The 18185-nt window shown below is 41.5% G+C and overlaps 1 protein-coding gene across 2 annotated transcripts in view; it reads right to left on the bottom strand.

Annotated features, from left to right (window-relative positions):
• Positions 1-3552: 3552 nt before the first annotated feature.
• The window catches only part of ERC1 (ELKS/RAB6-interacting/CAST family member 1), a 633604-nt gene continuing 618971 nt past the window's right edge, over positions 3553-18185 (bottom strand). For both annotated transcript variants that reach the window (XM_032796761.2, XM_032796763.2), the window contains one exon: positions 3553-10834. In XM_032796761.2, coding sequence (XP_032652652.1) covers positions 10697-10834 — 138 coding nt within the window. In that variant the 3' untranslated portion in view covers positions 3553-10696. The remainder of the gene's footprint in view (positions 10835-18185) is intronic.

Here is an 18185-nt window from a genome sequence, read left to right as displayed (position 1 = left end):
CAAGAAAATAGCTTACTCATAAAGTTAAAAACAGTCTGTATGTGTTGTATAATAGCATTTAAGTTGGTTCATGTAAATCCCCAAACTTGTGTCTCCCTAAAATAACACACTGTTACAGAAAATGAAAGATTTGTTCAAATTGGAAGATCTTTTCTGGAGAGGTTTTTGGGTCAGAGCAGCAACTTGCCCTTTTCTAAAGCAATCGAATGTCTGTCTTATACTTTCTCGGGGGCTGGTTCTGTAGACACTACACTTGCAGAATGTCTGTTAAATGATAGTTTTATATAAAGTGGTTGTAGGTTCTGATCCTAAATAGTTTCCCTAATTAATGACTAATTTAAAGCAGCTTTAATATTTATGATGGTTAAACATTAGATACTGATAATTTATTTACAATCATCCATATCTAAAGTAACCCCCCAATATCTGTTGCTGCACCCTAGAGCTTCACAGTCCATCAGTTACAATAGGTGTTTGGTATACTGAAAGAAGGTCCTTAAATTAGGACCTACCTGTACAAGACCTTTAGGCTTATCTACTATAAAGGGAAATTGGTAACCTAAACTATTTTTATTAAATATGTCTCTTTTCCAGTAAGAAGCTAAAGAGTTCAACACTATTTCTGTGACTGGTTTAACCCAGACCTACCATTTTACAAGCCATGTTCTATTCTAGGATACATGATTTTAAACACTGTAACCTGGGGAGACCTGGATTACACTGACCAGGAAAATGGTATTGAAAAACTAGTAGCACCTTGCAGGGAAGAACCATATTTAAACATGATTCTGCCTAGCACTGGGACTTTATACACACACACTTATACAGGGCCCTAAAATACGGCAACTGTTGACACTTTGTATAGGATGGACTATATCAATCGACCTTTATGTAATTTGCATTACTGCCATTCAGGGCAGTCCCTAACCATTTTGGTGCCCTATGTACGCAACCCCGCTGCGGGGTGTGTGTGTATGGGACCCAGGCTGCTGGGAGCGAGGGCTGGTCCCAGGCCTCTGTGGGGAGGGGGGGCAGGAGCAGGCTTGGGGGATGGGGGGAAACTGCCCCCAGCACAAGCTGTTGGAGTGGAGTGGGCTGGGGCCGAGTCATTACAATTCCTCATCCCCTCAGCCCCCCCCCCGCTGGTGAGTACAAACCTGACCCTGTTGCAGTCTTCTGGAGAGTGGGGGCAGGGCTGGGGCAGGGGCCATGGGGAAGAGGTGGAGCAGGGGCTGGAGCAGCACGCAGCTACTTAGGGCACCAGGAAGTTTGATGCCCCAAAGTTCCTGGTGCTGTACGCAGCTGCGTACTTTGTGTATGGGTGGGAACTGCCCCGTTTCCATTGTTTGACAGGACAGAAAGTGCTTGTATCAAAAGCTGCGGGTGGTAGGTTTCCATTGTATGCAGCAGAGCACGAGAGTCAATAGAAGTGTGTGTTGCATACAGATAAGAAGTGTAGGTGTGAGGGGAATGTGGGTGGCCAGTACATGTGGAGAGGGGCCGCTACTGTAACCTATGTTTGAAATATAGTGTAAGAAAGAGTAAGAAAGTTTAAGCTTGTTTGATCACTGGGTTGGGCATTCTAAAGTCTCTCGCCTTTCATTTAAGTCTTGCTTGTTTTTTTATCACAATAACAGCAGTCAACACAAAAGCTTATTCAGGATGCCTTGTACTGGTTTACTCCACAACACATAAAATGTAACCCAATAACCAGCATGAACAATGTGTTATGATGGGTCATCCAAAACATAAATCAGACTGCAGGGATACAGCAGTTCAACATACCAACTAGAGTGAGTGTGCATTAGCACAATTGTACTCTGGCAATTAATGGCTCTTGTCTGCTTGAAGATATCCTCTCACAGTGACTTTCACTTGTCCTAGTGTTTGAAAGGACATATTCAGAAATAGCACTTGCATTATTTTTCAAGCTTACAGATATCCCATTTTACAGATTGGTTAAATTTACATGCATGTGATTTCATTCAGCTAATCCAGACTCCTACATGAGCACAACGTTGCCTGACTGGAGTTGTGAGTTTCTCTTTTTAACCCAAGACACTAAAGTGAGCCAAAACAGGTTTAGGCCATGTTTACACTGACTGGGGATTAATGCTGCTGTGATTGATGCAGCGGGGGTCGATTTAGCAGGTCTAAAAGTGAAGATCTAAATCAACTGCAGAGTGCTCTCCGGTCAATTCCGGTACTCCACTGGAACGAGAGGAATAAGGTTAGTTGACAGGAGAGCGTCTCCTTTCGACACAGTGCTGTGTAGACACTGCAGTAATTGACCCAAGTTACATCAACTTCAGCTATGTTATTCATGTAGCTGGCGTAGTGTAACTTAGGTCAACTTACTCCGGCAGTGTAGACGAGGTCTTAGAATCAAAAGGGCGTTGGACTGTTCATTACAAAGAGTACTTGAAACTCTTAATCTCTGTATTCTTTTTCCACACTGTCTGTGTTGTGTTTGACTGACAACCAAGTGATTGCAGGAGAGAATCCTGTGGCACCTTATAGATTAACAGGTGTTTTGGAGCGTGAGCTTTCGTGGGTGAATACCCACTTCGTCAGACGCAGGACAGTGATTGAAATCCAAATGGTAAAGGAAGTGGAACTGCCATGGACGCAGAGACAGGATGCTTTCTCCTGTCACAAGTGAAAGTCTCCATCATAGAAACAATAATTCAAGGTCGTATGGGTCTCTTGAGGAGATGACAAATCAACAGAAAGCAGCAGGCATAGAACCAGCAAAAAACTCGAGTGGAAAAATCTGCTGTGTAGATGGATAGAAGGAGAAAGCAACATTCTTCCAAAGAAAAATTCATTAGAAGTAAAAATTCATTAGAAGTGACTTTGGTAAGGAGCATCCTCGTCAAAGTGAGAGTATACGTAGGAATGATCTGTTGGGGGGCATTTAAAAGGGATATTGTTCATCCCTGTGGAGACTTGGGACCCAGTGTTGCAGCTATGGCTAATTCCCTTTAGAAAGGTTATAAACTCCAGAAAAATGAGGATTTCTGAAGGCAGTGATGAAACAATCACAGGCAGAAATTGCTTGTGCCCACAACATGCTGCTGGAAATAGAACACTCGGTAGAACCCACTTTTTCCATTCTGCGAGGCCTGGCATAGATCACTTTGTGGGACCTAGCACCATTCTCCTCATGTTGTTGGGTATCTGATGCCTGGGTGATAGAGCTTTAATTTAGTTAGCACATGGGATGTGCTTGTGGGCATTTTATTCTATGGGATGATGACTTGTTAGTTTTGCACTAGATCTGCTTCCCGATATGTGACCACAAAGGAGATGGTTCTGAAATTGTCTCCATGTAAGGTGTTTGCTTGGGATTCAGGCCCTCCCTGGAGCAATTCTTTAAGTTAACTTACTTTGGAAAATATCAAGTGGGAAAGATGGGAGCGATAGAAATAGAATAGCTCATTCTGGGTACATTCTGCATCCCCAGTAGGAAACAAGAACCCTCCCGAATACAAAATCTGTGGGGAGAAAACATTACACAAGACCCAATGGGACTGAAAGAAAGACAGAACAGAGTTTTTAAATAATTTTATAATTTCTTGATGAATTTAGTTTGTGAATAAAAAAGAAGAAAAAATGAACAAAAAGTGTTTATAATTATCAAGGCAAAGTTGAATATAACACATTTTCTTTGCAATTTCATTATCCTGTCAGTAACATGACTCCAGCAATAAAACACATACAAGTTGAAGGCAGCGTGCACACTTGCATCACAAACATCAATGTCTCCTGCTGCTGCTTTTCCAAAAGGAACTCAAGTATGCCAGACTCTATATCCAAAGCCAATCTCCTCCTCCACTAAAGTGCAACATGTCTCTTCCAAAGCAAATAAGGGATCCCTGGCTATAGAGCGGGTGTCCCACAAATTTTATTTCTTATGAAAATCCACTGGGCTACCCCAGGAACAATTTGGTAAATCAGAATCTGATGTACTATCCATCAGTTAGTGAAACAGAGAGAAACAGCAATACTGTTTTAGTGGACTTGGAGCAGCATGTTGGATCAGCACAGAAATGGTTCCCCTGGCTGTGGTCCCATCTGAGTTATCCTCCTTCAGAAAACTATATGCACTTTATCAGTATAGCAGCCCCAGGAACTACGGTAACAAATACATCAATAAATGTTAAGAGAGACAATTACTGAACTCAAAACTTAAATTCTGCAAGTCTGTCACAGGTACAGGCCAAATGGAAGTTAATGCTCTTCACAAATACTGAGCTTACTAGATAAAAGCAGAAGTGTTATTACATACACTTCACTAAGACTGAGACCTGATCGGAACCATTGAGAGCTGGGTGAATGGGGAAAAGTCGAGCAAAGGGTCAGTGTCCAATTCATGTTTGGCTCGAATTCAGATTTATAGAGCCAAGCTTTTACAAAGTCCAAGACTAAAGCCTATTAACAGAAATGGTTCCCTGATTTTTATTTTTAACTGAAACAGTTGGTTTTGAACAAATAAACCCAAACAGTGCAGGACATGAAAGTGAAAATGGCTATTCAAAAAAGTGAAACTGATTGCCTTAGTTTGCAATGTCCAAACTAGAAAAAGTGCAAAAAGTAAACAAACAGCATAGTGAAAAATAGAATTGTAAAAAATACATTCATTTAAAATAACTTAAGGTGTCACTAACAACATGAGTACAGAAATGAGTCTGTTTACCAATATGCAGTTTTAAGTTGACAAAATATTTTTATATAGTCCAGTCTTTGAAACAACTGGAGCAGAAAAGGGCTGGAAGCCCTTTAATGCTGCACAAAAGATGCTGGATACAGTTTTAAAAACAGGCACCTGCAACGTAAGCATTGCACTATGTGAACTGGTAACTGTAGAAGCCAACATGCATTTGCACATACCCACATAATTTATAGGTGCAGTTCAAGTGCCAATGTCTGAAAATTTGCCCCAAAGCATCCAATCCATTTAGATCAAGGAGTGATAACCTATAGGACATGCTAGGCTGATAACCTTACTAGTAAAGACTATTTCCCCTTCCCATTTCTATACTCTGTGGTTAGTATGTACAGTGTAAAATAGGGGGAGGGAACATACAGTATGGGGTTATTTCCTAAAAGGCCAAACTAGTTTTGATGTTACTAGCCTGTTAAAGGCAATTGATTATAATGAGCTCACAAATCCTTTTCCTTACAAACCCAGGAGGAGGAGTCAGAGCTTTGCTGTGTCATAACTTGAATTCCTTTTATTTACATTTATTATTATATTTTTAAACACACATCTTTTTCAGTTCTACTACTATCGCTTTTTAAAAAAATCTGACAACAGACACACACTGTTGGTAACTGTCCGAGCGAAAGGACCACACAGACAATATTGACAAGCAGAAAACAAAACAGGAAAAAATACCCTGAAAAAGTCAGGGAAAATACCGATAGGATTACAGCACTCGCCACACACACTGGAAAAAGTCAGGATTCTTGTGTTTATGCATTTGACACTAAAAAGTTTTGAAAGTTTTCCTTTTTTCTTTTTTTTAAAAAATTGCACTCAGCCATTTTGTTCAGAAGGATCTGTTGTAGCATAGGGTTTCCTCCTCTTACATGGAAACCCCCCCCATTAAAAACATTATTTTGTTTTAAAAACCTGACACTCATTCTCTGCCATGACCATGTGATTGGCAAAGAGTTTATCTTGTCAGTTCAGCACAGTCCAAAAATTGCTCTTTGCCTGATCCTCCCACCCCACTAGCTTCACTGGGCAGTGTTATTTATCCAGAGCCTTCTGTTTCCGCTGTCTGGGTCAGTGCAGATGCTCAGTTGAGTAGGGGCTTCTTTTAATCCCAGATATCTTGATTGTACTACTCTCCTTTTTAGTTCAATGAAGTCCTTGTGGAGTATGTACACTGATGATGTAATAGAACTTTTGCTTTATATTGGAATCAACAGAGGATTCTTTATCACACCACCCTCTGTAAGGAAACCTTCATGGCAGTGATTGACAATGGGATGTGTGGGGACTGCTCTATTTACCCTTTATCAGATACGAGAATTTCCTAACACAAACATTAGCAGCAGCTATGGGTGGGAGCTATAAGGGTGAGGAAAAACAGATACCACTGGGTTTAGAAAACAGGGTGTGTGAGGCAGGGGAGGTCTATGACATTAGCACTCCTCTGAAGAGAGGTCTCCGTTCTTCCCTGGTACAAAATAATAGGAGACATAAAGTATCAAAAAATTGCTAGAGGAGATATTAATCCAGAAGTACACCTGGAAATGGCACATATAGATTCTTATATCTCACAACCTTCATCCTCCACCCCCAGGGATTGGCTGAAGTTTGGATTTTTTAAAAAGGGTATGGCATTTCTTAGGGGGAGATCTAGCCAAATGTAGTCCACATAAGAGACAATACCACAAGTCTAGAGTTTAACCTGGCATGTAGCTCATCAATTCTTCCTCCAATCACAAACAGTGTCACTGGTTTTGCAGTTCTAATGTTGCAGTGTCCATTTCATTAGTGTTTTTAAACCATATTTGGTGCAAAGGAAATGATCTTAGATTCTTGATGCTCATGACTAGGTGGGGTTTGAAGAGCTCCACTCATATCTACACTCAAACCCTGATAACATATCCCATTTACTCTATTATTGAGAGTTTCTCCAGTTCTTAAACCTCTCAGCTTCCCTGCAAATAAGCACTTTAATAGCTTGAAAGAAAAAAATAATTAAATCGAATAAAACTCCATCATAATTTTATAGCAAGCGGACTCCATTAACGTGACAAGAATAAGCGAGATTCTGGAGATTCTTTTTGTAAGGTTGTCCTTGGAAACTGGACTCTGGGGTAGACAGGGCACATGAATTTGCCAGGAATACTATTGCATTGTAGAACTGTATTTCCTGGGTAATTGGCTTGGTCTCCCTGGAAGTTGAGATGGGGAAATACAAGTTTAAAAGAGCTGTGATAGGTTGGGCAACTGGGTGACTGCACATGTGCATGCGGGGACACCGTCCCTCCCATGTGCATGATATGCCATCTCATGATTGATCCTATGTCACCTAAATCTATGAGTTACCCTAAGGGTAATGGCACGGCACTCCATAAAAGAAAAAATGTTGAGACGGATCATGTTCAGAATTAATGGCCAGCCATCTCTCCCTGAATCAAGCAGCTCCCAGGGCTATTCAGCATGATATGATCTCTATCTAAGCAGGATAAAAGAGATTATCTGTAACAGTTCACTAGGGATCAAGTCAGATCAAGTCTGTTCCCAGATAAGATCTGGCTCACTCACTTTACTGAGGGCTTAGATCAAGGTTCACAGTGGCAGGGCTAGGAGCCCAACAAGACAATAGTAGGTAATGGAAGGAAATGCAGCAAGGCACAATATTTCAGATGGACAAAAACAGAAGATGTGTTGCTTGAAGATAAAAACCCAATGGCCAGTGTGAGAATTATCCCTGCTTGACAAATCCCTCCAAAGAACATGCTGGGAGCAGCGTGGAGTGCAAACAGTAGGATTTACATGGCTTTCACTGCACAAGCCTTGCATCCACTGTCATGAGATTGACATGCCTTTGTTGAGGCAGTTCCAGTTGTACAGAAATGCAGCCACATTGTGGCAGCTGAGTTAAAGACCCTAGAAGTCCCAGCACTGAAAATCGGGGGTTTCTTGTGATGTATGGGCAGTGCAATAAAAAAGGGAACTGAAGTAATAGCCACAAATGACCACTATTCACTCCCCTCCCATACACAGAAACACTATCAAGGAGCATCTCAGTAAGAGGTTTACGAGTAGGAGTCATTTGAACCATCGATAAGGAAAATTCCACAGCTTCTGACAGAAAGAGGATTATTTTACAGCAGGGAACAAGGACAGCTGGAGATTTGACCATATAAGCTAATGGGACAGTCAGGAAGTGGTGGTGGTGGGAAGATGCTACGATGATGGCTGTGATGGTTTTATAGGCAGCATTAAATTCCCAAAGTGAGTAATTATGGGTGACGAAGAGAAAGCAAGAGGAAAGATTTCAAAACAGTTTCAATCAAAATGTGCTGACTCAAATAATAAGGCCAAAGGAGCGGCTCTGGTATGAGGCATGGCTCAGTGGTATGTACAGTCACTGTCTACATGCCTTCCGGTACATGCTGTTTCACCCTTGCAAACAGGTTCCCACTCTTTTCCCGTTCAGTGACGAAAAAGCATCAGACACTGCCTATCACTGCACTGAGAACTAAAGCTGTATTTCCTGATTTGCAAAGCAACAAAGGCTCAAAACAAATAAATGTGAACATCTTAGGACACTCAGGAGGGAACACTGTTACTGATCCAGTTCCCCCTAAAATGTTCCCTTTTACACCAATGAGAGAAGAAGATTGAATACCTTTAGGTGATTTGCTGTTGGCAATAGATGACCCACTATGTCCTTTCATAATGAGAAAGGTAGAATGAGCTTAGACATGGTTTTCTTTAAAACTATTCATTATATTTTATGGGAATGGCAGTGAAAAGCCTTTTCTTGCCTTGACTTTCAGTGCTATTTTCAGATAAGCGCAGGGTGAGTGTTGACTCTTAAGTCTTTGCCAATCATCTTCATATCCAGAGGGGTTAGTCAACCCAAATATGGAAAAAAAGGTGGAGGAAACTGCTCTGCAGACTTGAAAGACAAGGAAATGGGTTAGCTGACTGGGACTACAGCATTTTGGGCAGTGAAAGGGCTCTGTGATGTGGGCTCAGAATTTCATGTGGGGGACAGGAAATTACACCGCAGGCTCCAAATGGTGAAAGGCGTCTACTGAGAGACTGCCCTAAAGGTTGGATTACGGACATTTAATATCAGATATTTCTAGACTGTGAAAGATCAGTCAGAGCTAGAGCCGAGGAATCAGGAGTCAAGACGTTGAGTTCTGATGCAGACCTGCTGGGAAAGCAGCTGAAGAGCCAGCAATCTCTCCACTATGATATTGGTTTTCAAATCTTTCCACTCTCTTCTTTAATGTAACAAAACTCTGTTTTCTTAACCTGGAATAGGAGAGCTCCAAAAATTCAAAAGGGGATAATTCCTTTAAGGGGCATGTAGGGTGATGCCAAAAAGTTCTGTCCTGTGAATATTCACAGGGGCTCACTGAAGACTTGCAACAAAACCAAGTCTTCAACATTAGTGAAAAGTGCATGAAAGAACATTCAGAGTCCTAGCCATGATGCAGATTCTGATTTGCTAATAGAATGACAAACAGATCAGCTATGTGAGATCACATCGCTTAGCAGCAGGGGATTTAGTAAGGTAAGAGGTGGACGGACCTATGACTAAGGCCTCATCTACATACAAACATTGCACTGGCTTAGCTAAAGGTATGATTTTAAACCAAATTACTTAAACCCCTGGAAAGCACAGTGTATATCAGGGGTTCTCAAACTGGGGGTTGGGACCCCTCGGAGTCACGAGCTGTCAGCCTCCACCACAAACCCCACTTTGCCTCCAGCATTTATAATGCTGTTAAATATATTAAAAAGTGTTTAAAATTTATAAGGGGGAGAGTGTCACACTCAGAGGCTTGCTATGTGAAAGGGGTCACCAGTACAGAAGTTTGAGAACCACTGGTGTAGATACTCCTGTTTTGATTTTAAAATGGCTTATTTCAGTTTAGTGTCAAGTGATTCTTGAGATAAATCAAAATAAACCTGATTTAAATTGAAGTAAGAGTGTTCACACAGCCTGTTCTACCAGTTTACCTAAATTGGTTTTAAAAAAAATCATACTTTTAGTCAAACTGTTGCAACTTTCTCATGTAGACAATGTGCAGGACTCCTCTCCTGGAATTGACAAAAGCCACTGCCTGAAAAATTATCAATAGTAAGAGAGAAAAGTCAAGTCCAGGAACTTCCCTGCTGCTCAGAGCCTGTTTGAAGGAAGGAAGCTCTCTGTAAACAAGAATTTACAAGATACAGATGAGGTACACTATGATGCAAAATAACTAGGACAGACCAAGAAAGCCAACTAAAAAAAACATTCTTCTGAAACAAGCCATTCTCAGTACTTCAGAGCCAATGAACAACAAAAGTGAGGCTAAATAAACAGAAATCACCAATCAGAAATCACCCATATGCCTATCTTGTCCCACAGTTACTGCATGGAAGTGACCAGGAGGACCACATAAGAAGACTTTCCATAAGAAATCACTAATTTAGAGACAGACAGCAAATCCTGAGATAGTTAGTGGATGCTGACCAGCTATGGGTCTTGATCAGTGTTTTCAGTTTTAGTATTAAGAAATTCAGACTTCCAGTTTGTATGGAGAAAAAAACAGCAACAAAAGACAAGTGCTCCCCCATTCACTATCTCAAGAAAAAATCATAGCCACTCATGTCCAAAAGCCCTCTTCTGTGCTGACTGGATTCAGCAAGTCTCTGCTTAGATGTATCCAAAAGCCTCAATACCAACAAGAGAAAGTTAGCTGGAAAGCGGATACCAAAGTAGAAAGGCAGTGAGAGGATGAATGCAGACACATTCAGTAATCCTAGACTGGAAGAACAAAGATAATATGTAATTTTATAAAGTTTTTCTTTCTTTCTTTGTAAAAGGTGCACCAAAATTTCCTGTTCCCTTGTCCTTCTTTCACAATTCTCTCCATTCTAATGGCCTCTTGGACAGACTGGGCTTGGTCACTGAGTGTGCTGTTCTGTTCGGGCTAGCAGCTGAGGTCATGATGACTCCTCAAGTGCATTGACGACTTGCTCCAGAATGTCAGGGCAGTGATCTGCTATCTGCTGTAGGATGGCATTGGCAAACTCCTGCAGCTCAGCGCTGTCCTTCTCACCCTTTTCTAATTCACCATGAAGCTGCAAGAAAAACAATAAATCACACTTTAGACCATTATTATTATTTGTATTTTGGTAGTGCCTAAGGACCCCTTCATAGTTAGCATTATAAGGAAATTGCATAAATGAAGTCCTTGACTCAGAGCCTTCACAATCTGGGTTTGAACATCAGCTTCAGAGAGGAAGCCAGCAGCAGTGTAACATTCTGATATTTTTCTCTAGTTACTTCTCTACAGGCTTGTTAGAGCCCTGAGGAGCCTGAGCTTTCCACACCCTGCTTCATGCTTTTTACCCTAGACGACTAGCATTGTGATGCTCCTATCTTTTCTACAGGGAAATAGACTAGAATAACTATTGGGCAATATCTCCCTGTATCCCCTTGTGAGGATACACTATTTCAGAATAAAAGTCACTTTATTCCAGAATAAGTACTGTGATTTGTGAGTGCAGTAATTATTCTGGAAAAAAGTGTTAAATAAACTGTTCTGGAACAGTGTCCACACAGGAAGCTATCATGGAACAGCTTATTCTACAACAGCTATTACAGTCAATTTTCTCATGTAGACAAGCTCTTAGTCAATATGAGAGCCAGTTAACCCATCCTCTGCTAGCCACAAGAGTCCCTGTTAAGATAGGAACCACTGTGGTATTAGTTGTGAATGTTTAGAGCTGTCATTAGGGGGCACAGAGCAAGGAGGTAAGAGTCTGTGAGAATAGAAGAGTCGTGCACTGACCCCAACCATAAGGTCTCTGTAATTTCTACAGTCTCCACCTTGGGAGCTGAAGCACGCCGCCTTCTACTGTAGTTTTGGTTCCTGCAGGCATGGATTGTGACAGCAAGAATGGAATCAAGCACAGAAAGTAAGTTACAAAGCAATTTTTAATCCTTTTGCTTAAAAGATTTATAAGGTGGCCATTGTAATTTACATTTTTTCTGAAATTTGTCACAGTGAATGCTTCCAGCCCAGAAGTGTTTTTATTTGTTGAATATGTGTAGCAAAAATATGCTTCTCTTTATTATATATTTCATTAAAAAAAAACAACTGAGAATATCAGAGAGGCATTGTTAAGTACCCAAATGTTAGAAAAAGCTAAAATTCCAATTGCTTGCATAACCCTAACTCTTTCCGTTTGAGTGGACTTTAAATTACATGATACCATGCTACTACTTCTGCAGAACACCTTCCTTATTCAGCGTACAATGCATAGAAAGGATGGGGAAAAAACCGTCTTAAAACAGAAATTAACAGGAATGCTGCACACAGTACAGCCACTGTCAACCAAAATTTTATTTTCTCTGTGGAAATTAAATACTTACGTTATTCAGAGAGTACATCTCCTGTCTTATTCGTGCCTTGTCCAGGCTGTGCAATAGGACCAAACTGTCTCAGTTACACCACTGTACGTTTCCAGTTCAATTACTCTGCATTCACACTATTATAATTGCAACCAGAATTTGGCTAGAAGGAATAATAGATTCTCAAACCCTTGCATCATTCATTGCACAGTCTCCAAATTGTGCTTTTGAAGTAAGTGCTGTTATTTCATGATATGTGTTTAGCAGGTTTCTATAGGTAGACTCACCAACTAGTTCTGTGTGTAATGATACTTGTGGAAGTAGTGGAATCTTAATAAAGAAAGAAAAATGACTGCCTTTTCAATGAGAATTATCTAACCAGGAATTGGCAAAGTATGTTCTTATCTGTGACCTGAGTATGGTCCTAAAGAAGGCAACCACTATATGATTAAATGTAAGACATTCACATTTTTGTTTCGTTGTTAGGACTAACATTTGTTATGGGTGGATAAGGTTCTCTCAGCATTTCTGATGTTTCTCGGTACATTGCTCTGAAGGCAAAAGTTAGTGTTCTTTGAGGTGGCTGTTACTATGTTTCTATACTTTCAAAACTTAGGATTTTTAACACTGAATTTCCTGTTTCTAATACTATTAAACAAATATTACTACAACATTTTTGTAAGGTTTATGATTATGTAATATACTTTTGAGAGGGGCTTATTCCAAAAATCACAAATGCAAAAGCAACCTGATCATGACTCTCAAAATGACATGAGCTGGGTAAGTGCGGTGGAGAAGACAGAGGGGAATACTCTGGGCTCTATAACTGCTCTCAAATGAGAAAGGAAGGAGGAAGGGAATTTAGAACGAACTCAGCATGACTTAGAAACATGTTGGATATGTGATTAACTTGGCCCCAGTAACTGGATAACAGCCTGGCAGCTCTAATGGAATGGAAAAGTCTAGGAAACGTCCAGTAGTCAATCAGGGATGAAAGAACCAGCACAGTCACCTAGAAGCAGCGCTAAATTGCAAGGTAAGAGACTTGGCTTCAGGAGCTGCTTTAAGTCTCATGTTGCTCAGGTCAGTGAAACTCTAGCAACTCAACTAGACTCTCAAGATGCTACAGTAAAGCACCTACTATGTCAAATTCATAGAATAGCATTGATACTGACTTTGGTGGCATGGCTTCACTCCCCCCTATCCCCCATATGCCAAAGTAAGTCTTCCTGGTGACAGTTACCAGAAGTGTTTATATGCATGGAGGTGGGGGAGAGGGAGGGCAAGAGAAATTTAAAGAGAACAAAAGGGAAAATGACTTACATAATTCTGCTCCTTTGAAGAAACAACACCTTTGCAGGATTCCCATTCATGGATTCTGGCTCTTTAGTGCAAGACCAGCAGAAGTCCCCTAGCAAAGGGTTTTTTTGAAAGCAGTATTATTGAGGGAATGCATGAGCCAGGATCCCTACTGGTTGTCTTGCACCACCACTTAGAGTATAAATGCTGCCCTCTGGCCATTTCAGTCAGATGCTCCAACTGAGTGTGGGGTGAAGCTTCCAGGAAGAATGAACTAGTTCAAGGTCATCAATAGAAAATAAAAAACACCTCAAAAGAGGTAACCTCCAATCTGTGAGGGGAGGTGGATGGACAAGTGAGACTTCTGCACAGTGATATCTTCAGAGAAGCAGAATTACAAGTTAAATCATTTCCTCTTTGTTAAACATGCTATTTGTGTCAGGAGTCTCATTCCTGGAGAATAATCTCTTCAAAGAAAGATAGAAGTAGAGCTCCAGTGAGCAACAATAGTTAAGGTCAATGCCAACAGTGTGAACAGAGAGGGTTTATCCATATGTATACACAAATTCATGTCTCAAGATTACTAAGATTCCTTGCAAACTCAACATAAAAAATGTACAACCTATAGAAATAACTCACAGCTGAAAGAAAATCCAACTGAAAATAGGGGACGTAGCAAAGTAAAGCAAATTATTCTGTGGGTAGGAGATGTTTGGCCTTCTCTACCTTGGAAACTAGTTTTGGAGCATGAAGAGTCTAGAACAAGATCCTCCCCTTCCAACACTGAATACATGCAATAATGCTTTGTAAATAAGCATGGGCAGAAGTCTGTATAACTATTTTGCAGATGTATGTGATGGAAACATTTCTGAAAAAGCTGTGGTGGCACAACCTTGCCTTGAATTGAATGAGCATTGAAAGGGCTAGTTTCAGGGCAGTGAGATTGAAATGTGAAATGTAATCAGATCATCCACTTAGACACTATCATCTTAGTAATATGACTGTCCAATGAATTGGTGTCAACAGAAGCAAAGTTGAGTGGACTGTCTATGGGTTATAGTCTGTGCCAAACAGAACCCCAAGGACCTTTTATCATCAAACTTATAGTGAAAGTTGTCCATCTTTGTGAAGCCAGAGTGTAGAAAACTGTTGGTAAAACAATAGGCCCATTAAGATGGAACTTCATCATTATCTTGGAGAAGAATATCATATGAGTCCAAACACCACTTCATCCTTTGAAAAATCTATATAAGGTGTGGCAAGACACATCCTCTATCTTTCTGGACTTAGCGCTTCCCCCTCTGGGAGTGGTGGGGCCTAGGGTAAATCAACCCCACTCTGGACAGTGTCTGTCTTCCCCTTCTGTATTTTCTTATCAGTATTTTCAAAGTAGGCCTCAGGGCAGGCCCAAGGAGTGCTCCTCTAGCAAACAAAAATAAACCATTTTACAAACACAAAACAAAGGGGGATACCCTCCCTGCTCCCTTGCTGGGGTGGTATTGTCCTATTGGTGCCCCCGGGGTGTCAGTCCTTCCTCTAAACGGGCACTCAGCTTTGGCTGTTTCCCCCCTGTAGGAAGGAGAGCAGCCTCTCTCCCTGGAACAGCTTGCCGCTTTCTGCACCTCTCTCACCAGAGGAGCGGTTTTTAAAGGTCTCAGGAAGCCTTAATTGAATTAGGGTGTTCCTAATTGGCCCAAGATAACTCTTCTCAGTTTATAGGAGAAAGAGCCTTTACCATTCTAGAGCTAATATACCTGCCTTCCACCACTCTCTTCCAGTTGTCCCACCTGACTTTGTCACAAAGGCAAATCACTCACCAGAGGTTCTCTTACCCTGTGAGCTGATGCCACTGCCATCAGGAAAATTACTTCTATGAAAGACAACTCACTTCCTCTGGGTTTGAGTTCAAAAGGAGCTTTCATCCACTATGTACGGACCACATTGATATCCCACAACAGAAGAAATTTTATAATGGAAGGTGGGCTTTAAAAGCCCCACGTGAACCTGCTACTAAGGGGATATAAAGACAGTGGTCTACCTTAGGCTATGATAGACAAAAATAGCTATCAAATGTATCTGGATTGAGTTAGTTTTTAAGATGGATGCAGACAGATGAATAAGGTATTCCAGCAGTTTCTGAGTTGTTCAAGTAAAGGGGTCTAACTTGAGCCTGATTTCATCACACTGCAGGCACGAACCAAGGTATCAAGGAGAGAGTTTCCAAGATGGAATGGAACAAGATTCTCTTGTTCTGAAGGTGATCTGAGTGTGATGCTCTCCTGATGTTATCTGGACCGGTGATCTGCTAGGTCACTCCAATCCTCCAGACTTACCCTGCTCTGCTGTTCACGCACAGCCTCTGGCATGTAAGCTGCTTGGATTGTGCAACATCCAGTATCTCCAGTCCCAGATACAATCCTAGGAACCTCCGTCTTGCAGCGTCCAGTTATATCCGCTGGATGCTACAAGCTTATGAGAGTTCATCAATTTAACAAAGAAATTGATAAGCACCAGGCTTGTTATCCCAAGGGGAATCTCTGACATGCTTCAGGTAGAACAAACAAACAGATTTATTAACTACAAAGATAGATTTTAAGTGATAATAAGAGATAGGCAAAAAGTCAGAGTGGCTACCAAAATAAAATATAAGCATGCAGTCTAAACTCTCAACCCGATTAGGCTGGGCAACATCTAGACTAAGCAGTTTTTCTCACTCCACTGGATATTGCAGTCCTTAATATACAGGTTTGTTCCTTACACCTGGGCCAATCTTCTCTGTTGGAGTCTTGTCTTCTTCTCAGTATCTTGCTTGCAGAGAAGGTGGGGGCAGAAGGGCTCAGTATGTGTCCACTCTGTCTGTTTTATACCCTCAGTCCATGTGCTTCGGGAGCACAAGTCCAGGCATGTCTGAGGGGCATTGCTGAGTCTCTCCAAACAAGGTTGAGCAATTCCCCTAGTGTGGCCTCATGCAGGTGACTCATTGCATTGTAGCTCCCTTGCTGGACAATGCCTGTTGATGGGTTGTTTGATATCCCGCCTGGGCACTGGTTACTTTCCTTGCTGCTGCTTCCGGGAAGCTAATATCTGGCTGATTCCACAACTTACAGCATGTTTTAGTGACCACCATACAACACAATTCTCATAACTTCATATGCATTAATGATACACATATATGGATAGAGAAATGACTTTCAGCAGATCATAACCTTTCCCCTAATACCTTATAAAGCATGCTTTATATGTAAGATCACCAAAAATTAGGAAGATGGGGGTTATAGTACACTCCCCCAAGGTATAGAATGTCACACTGAGCCCTGATTCTTAGCCTGACAAGATTGGCTTTGGCCATTTACAACAGGGCTGAAAACCATACCTGGATGGGCTAGCATACAGTTGTTAGGATAACTGAACTGCTTTCTCCCTTGAGATTTGCCAGTACTTTGCTACCAGTGGGACTAGCATAAAGGTGTACAGAAGCCACCTTCCAGAGTCAGTGGACAAGACATCTCTTCCTAGTGAAATCTTTTCATTGAATCATAGAAGTGTAGGACTGGAAGGGACCTCAACAGGTCATCTAGTCCAGTCCCCTGCACTCAAAGCAGGACTAAGTAATAGCTAGACCATTCCTGACAGGTGCTTGTCTAAACTGTTCTTAAAAACCTCCAATGACAGAGATTCCAGAAGCAGTAGAGAATGAATATGTGGGCTATAAATAACAGACGTTTTGGAGCATTGAAGGCTTTTCGTGGAGTTGAATACCACTTCGTCAGAGCAGGTAGTGAAATTCCAGGGGCCTAAGCGGAGGTAACAAAAAAAACTATTTTTCTGTACATCCTTTTTACTCTAATGGTTGTTCCGTAGTTAGCTCTGCTGGTTGCAATATTATTACCTGATTCTTCTATTACATTAATGATTTATATGCTAGCAAGCAAGCTAGAGATAACGAGGTTAGTTCAATCAGGGAGGATGAGGCCCTGTTCTAGCAGTTGAGGTGTGAAACCAAAGGGAGAGAAACTGGTTCTGTAATTGGCAAGCCATTCACAGGCTTTGTTAGTCCTGAGCACTCCAGCTATCTCCGTGACACCACTGATTTCCTGAGGAAACTACAATGCATTGGTCACCTCCAGAAAACACCATCCTAGCCACCATGGATGTAGAGGCTCTCTACACTAACATCCACACATAGATGGAATAACAAGCTCTCAGACAGTAATCCCTGATGATGCCACAGCACAACTGGCTGCTTGAGCTGCTTGTGCCCTTTACTCACAACACAACTATTTCAAGTTGATGACAAATTATCTCCAGATCAGTGGCACTGCTATGGGCACCCGCATGCCCCACAATATCCAATTTTTATGGCTGACCTGGAACAACACTTACTCAGCTCTCGGTCCACTCACAGCCACTTCTCTACCCTACATACATCTATAACTTCTTCATCAATCTCGGAACATCGGGAAGGGACTCTAGAAAAATTCCACATGATTTCAAAAACTTCCACCCCACATTCAACCTCTAGCCTGGACATCTACATGGGAGGATCCACTTTCTAGACACCACAGTGCAAATAAGCATGTCACATTAACACCACCCTATATGAAACGCTGCCGACCGCTATGCCTACCTTATGCACCACGCTTCCTCCTGGTGCACATCACACGATCCATTGCTCTACAGCAGCACCTGAGGTACAAACGCATGTGCTTTAACCCTCAGACAGAGACCAACACGTAAACAAATCTCACAAGCATTCTCAACACAATCCCGCATGAG

Source organism: Chelonoidis abingdonii, chromosome 1 (assembly GCF_003597395.2).
Source record: "Chelonoidis abingdonii isolate Lonesome George chromosome 1, CheloAbing_2.0, whole genome shotgun sequence".
Lineage (NCBI taxonomy): Eukaryota > Metazoa > Chordata > Testudines > Testudinidae > Chelonoidis > Chelonoidis abingdonii.
The sequence above is the reverse complement of the archived record's forward strand: the minus strand, read 5'-3'. Positions and strand labels throughout refer to the sequence as shown.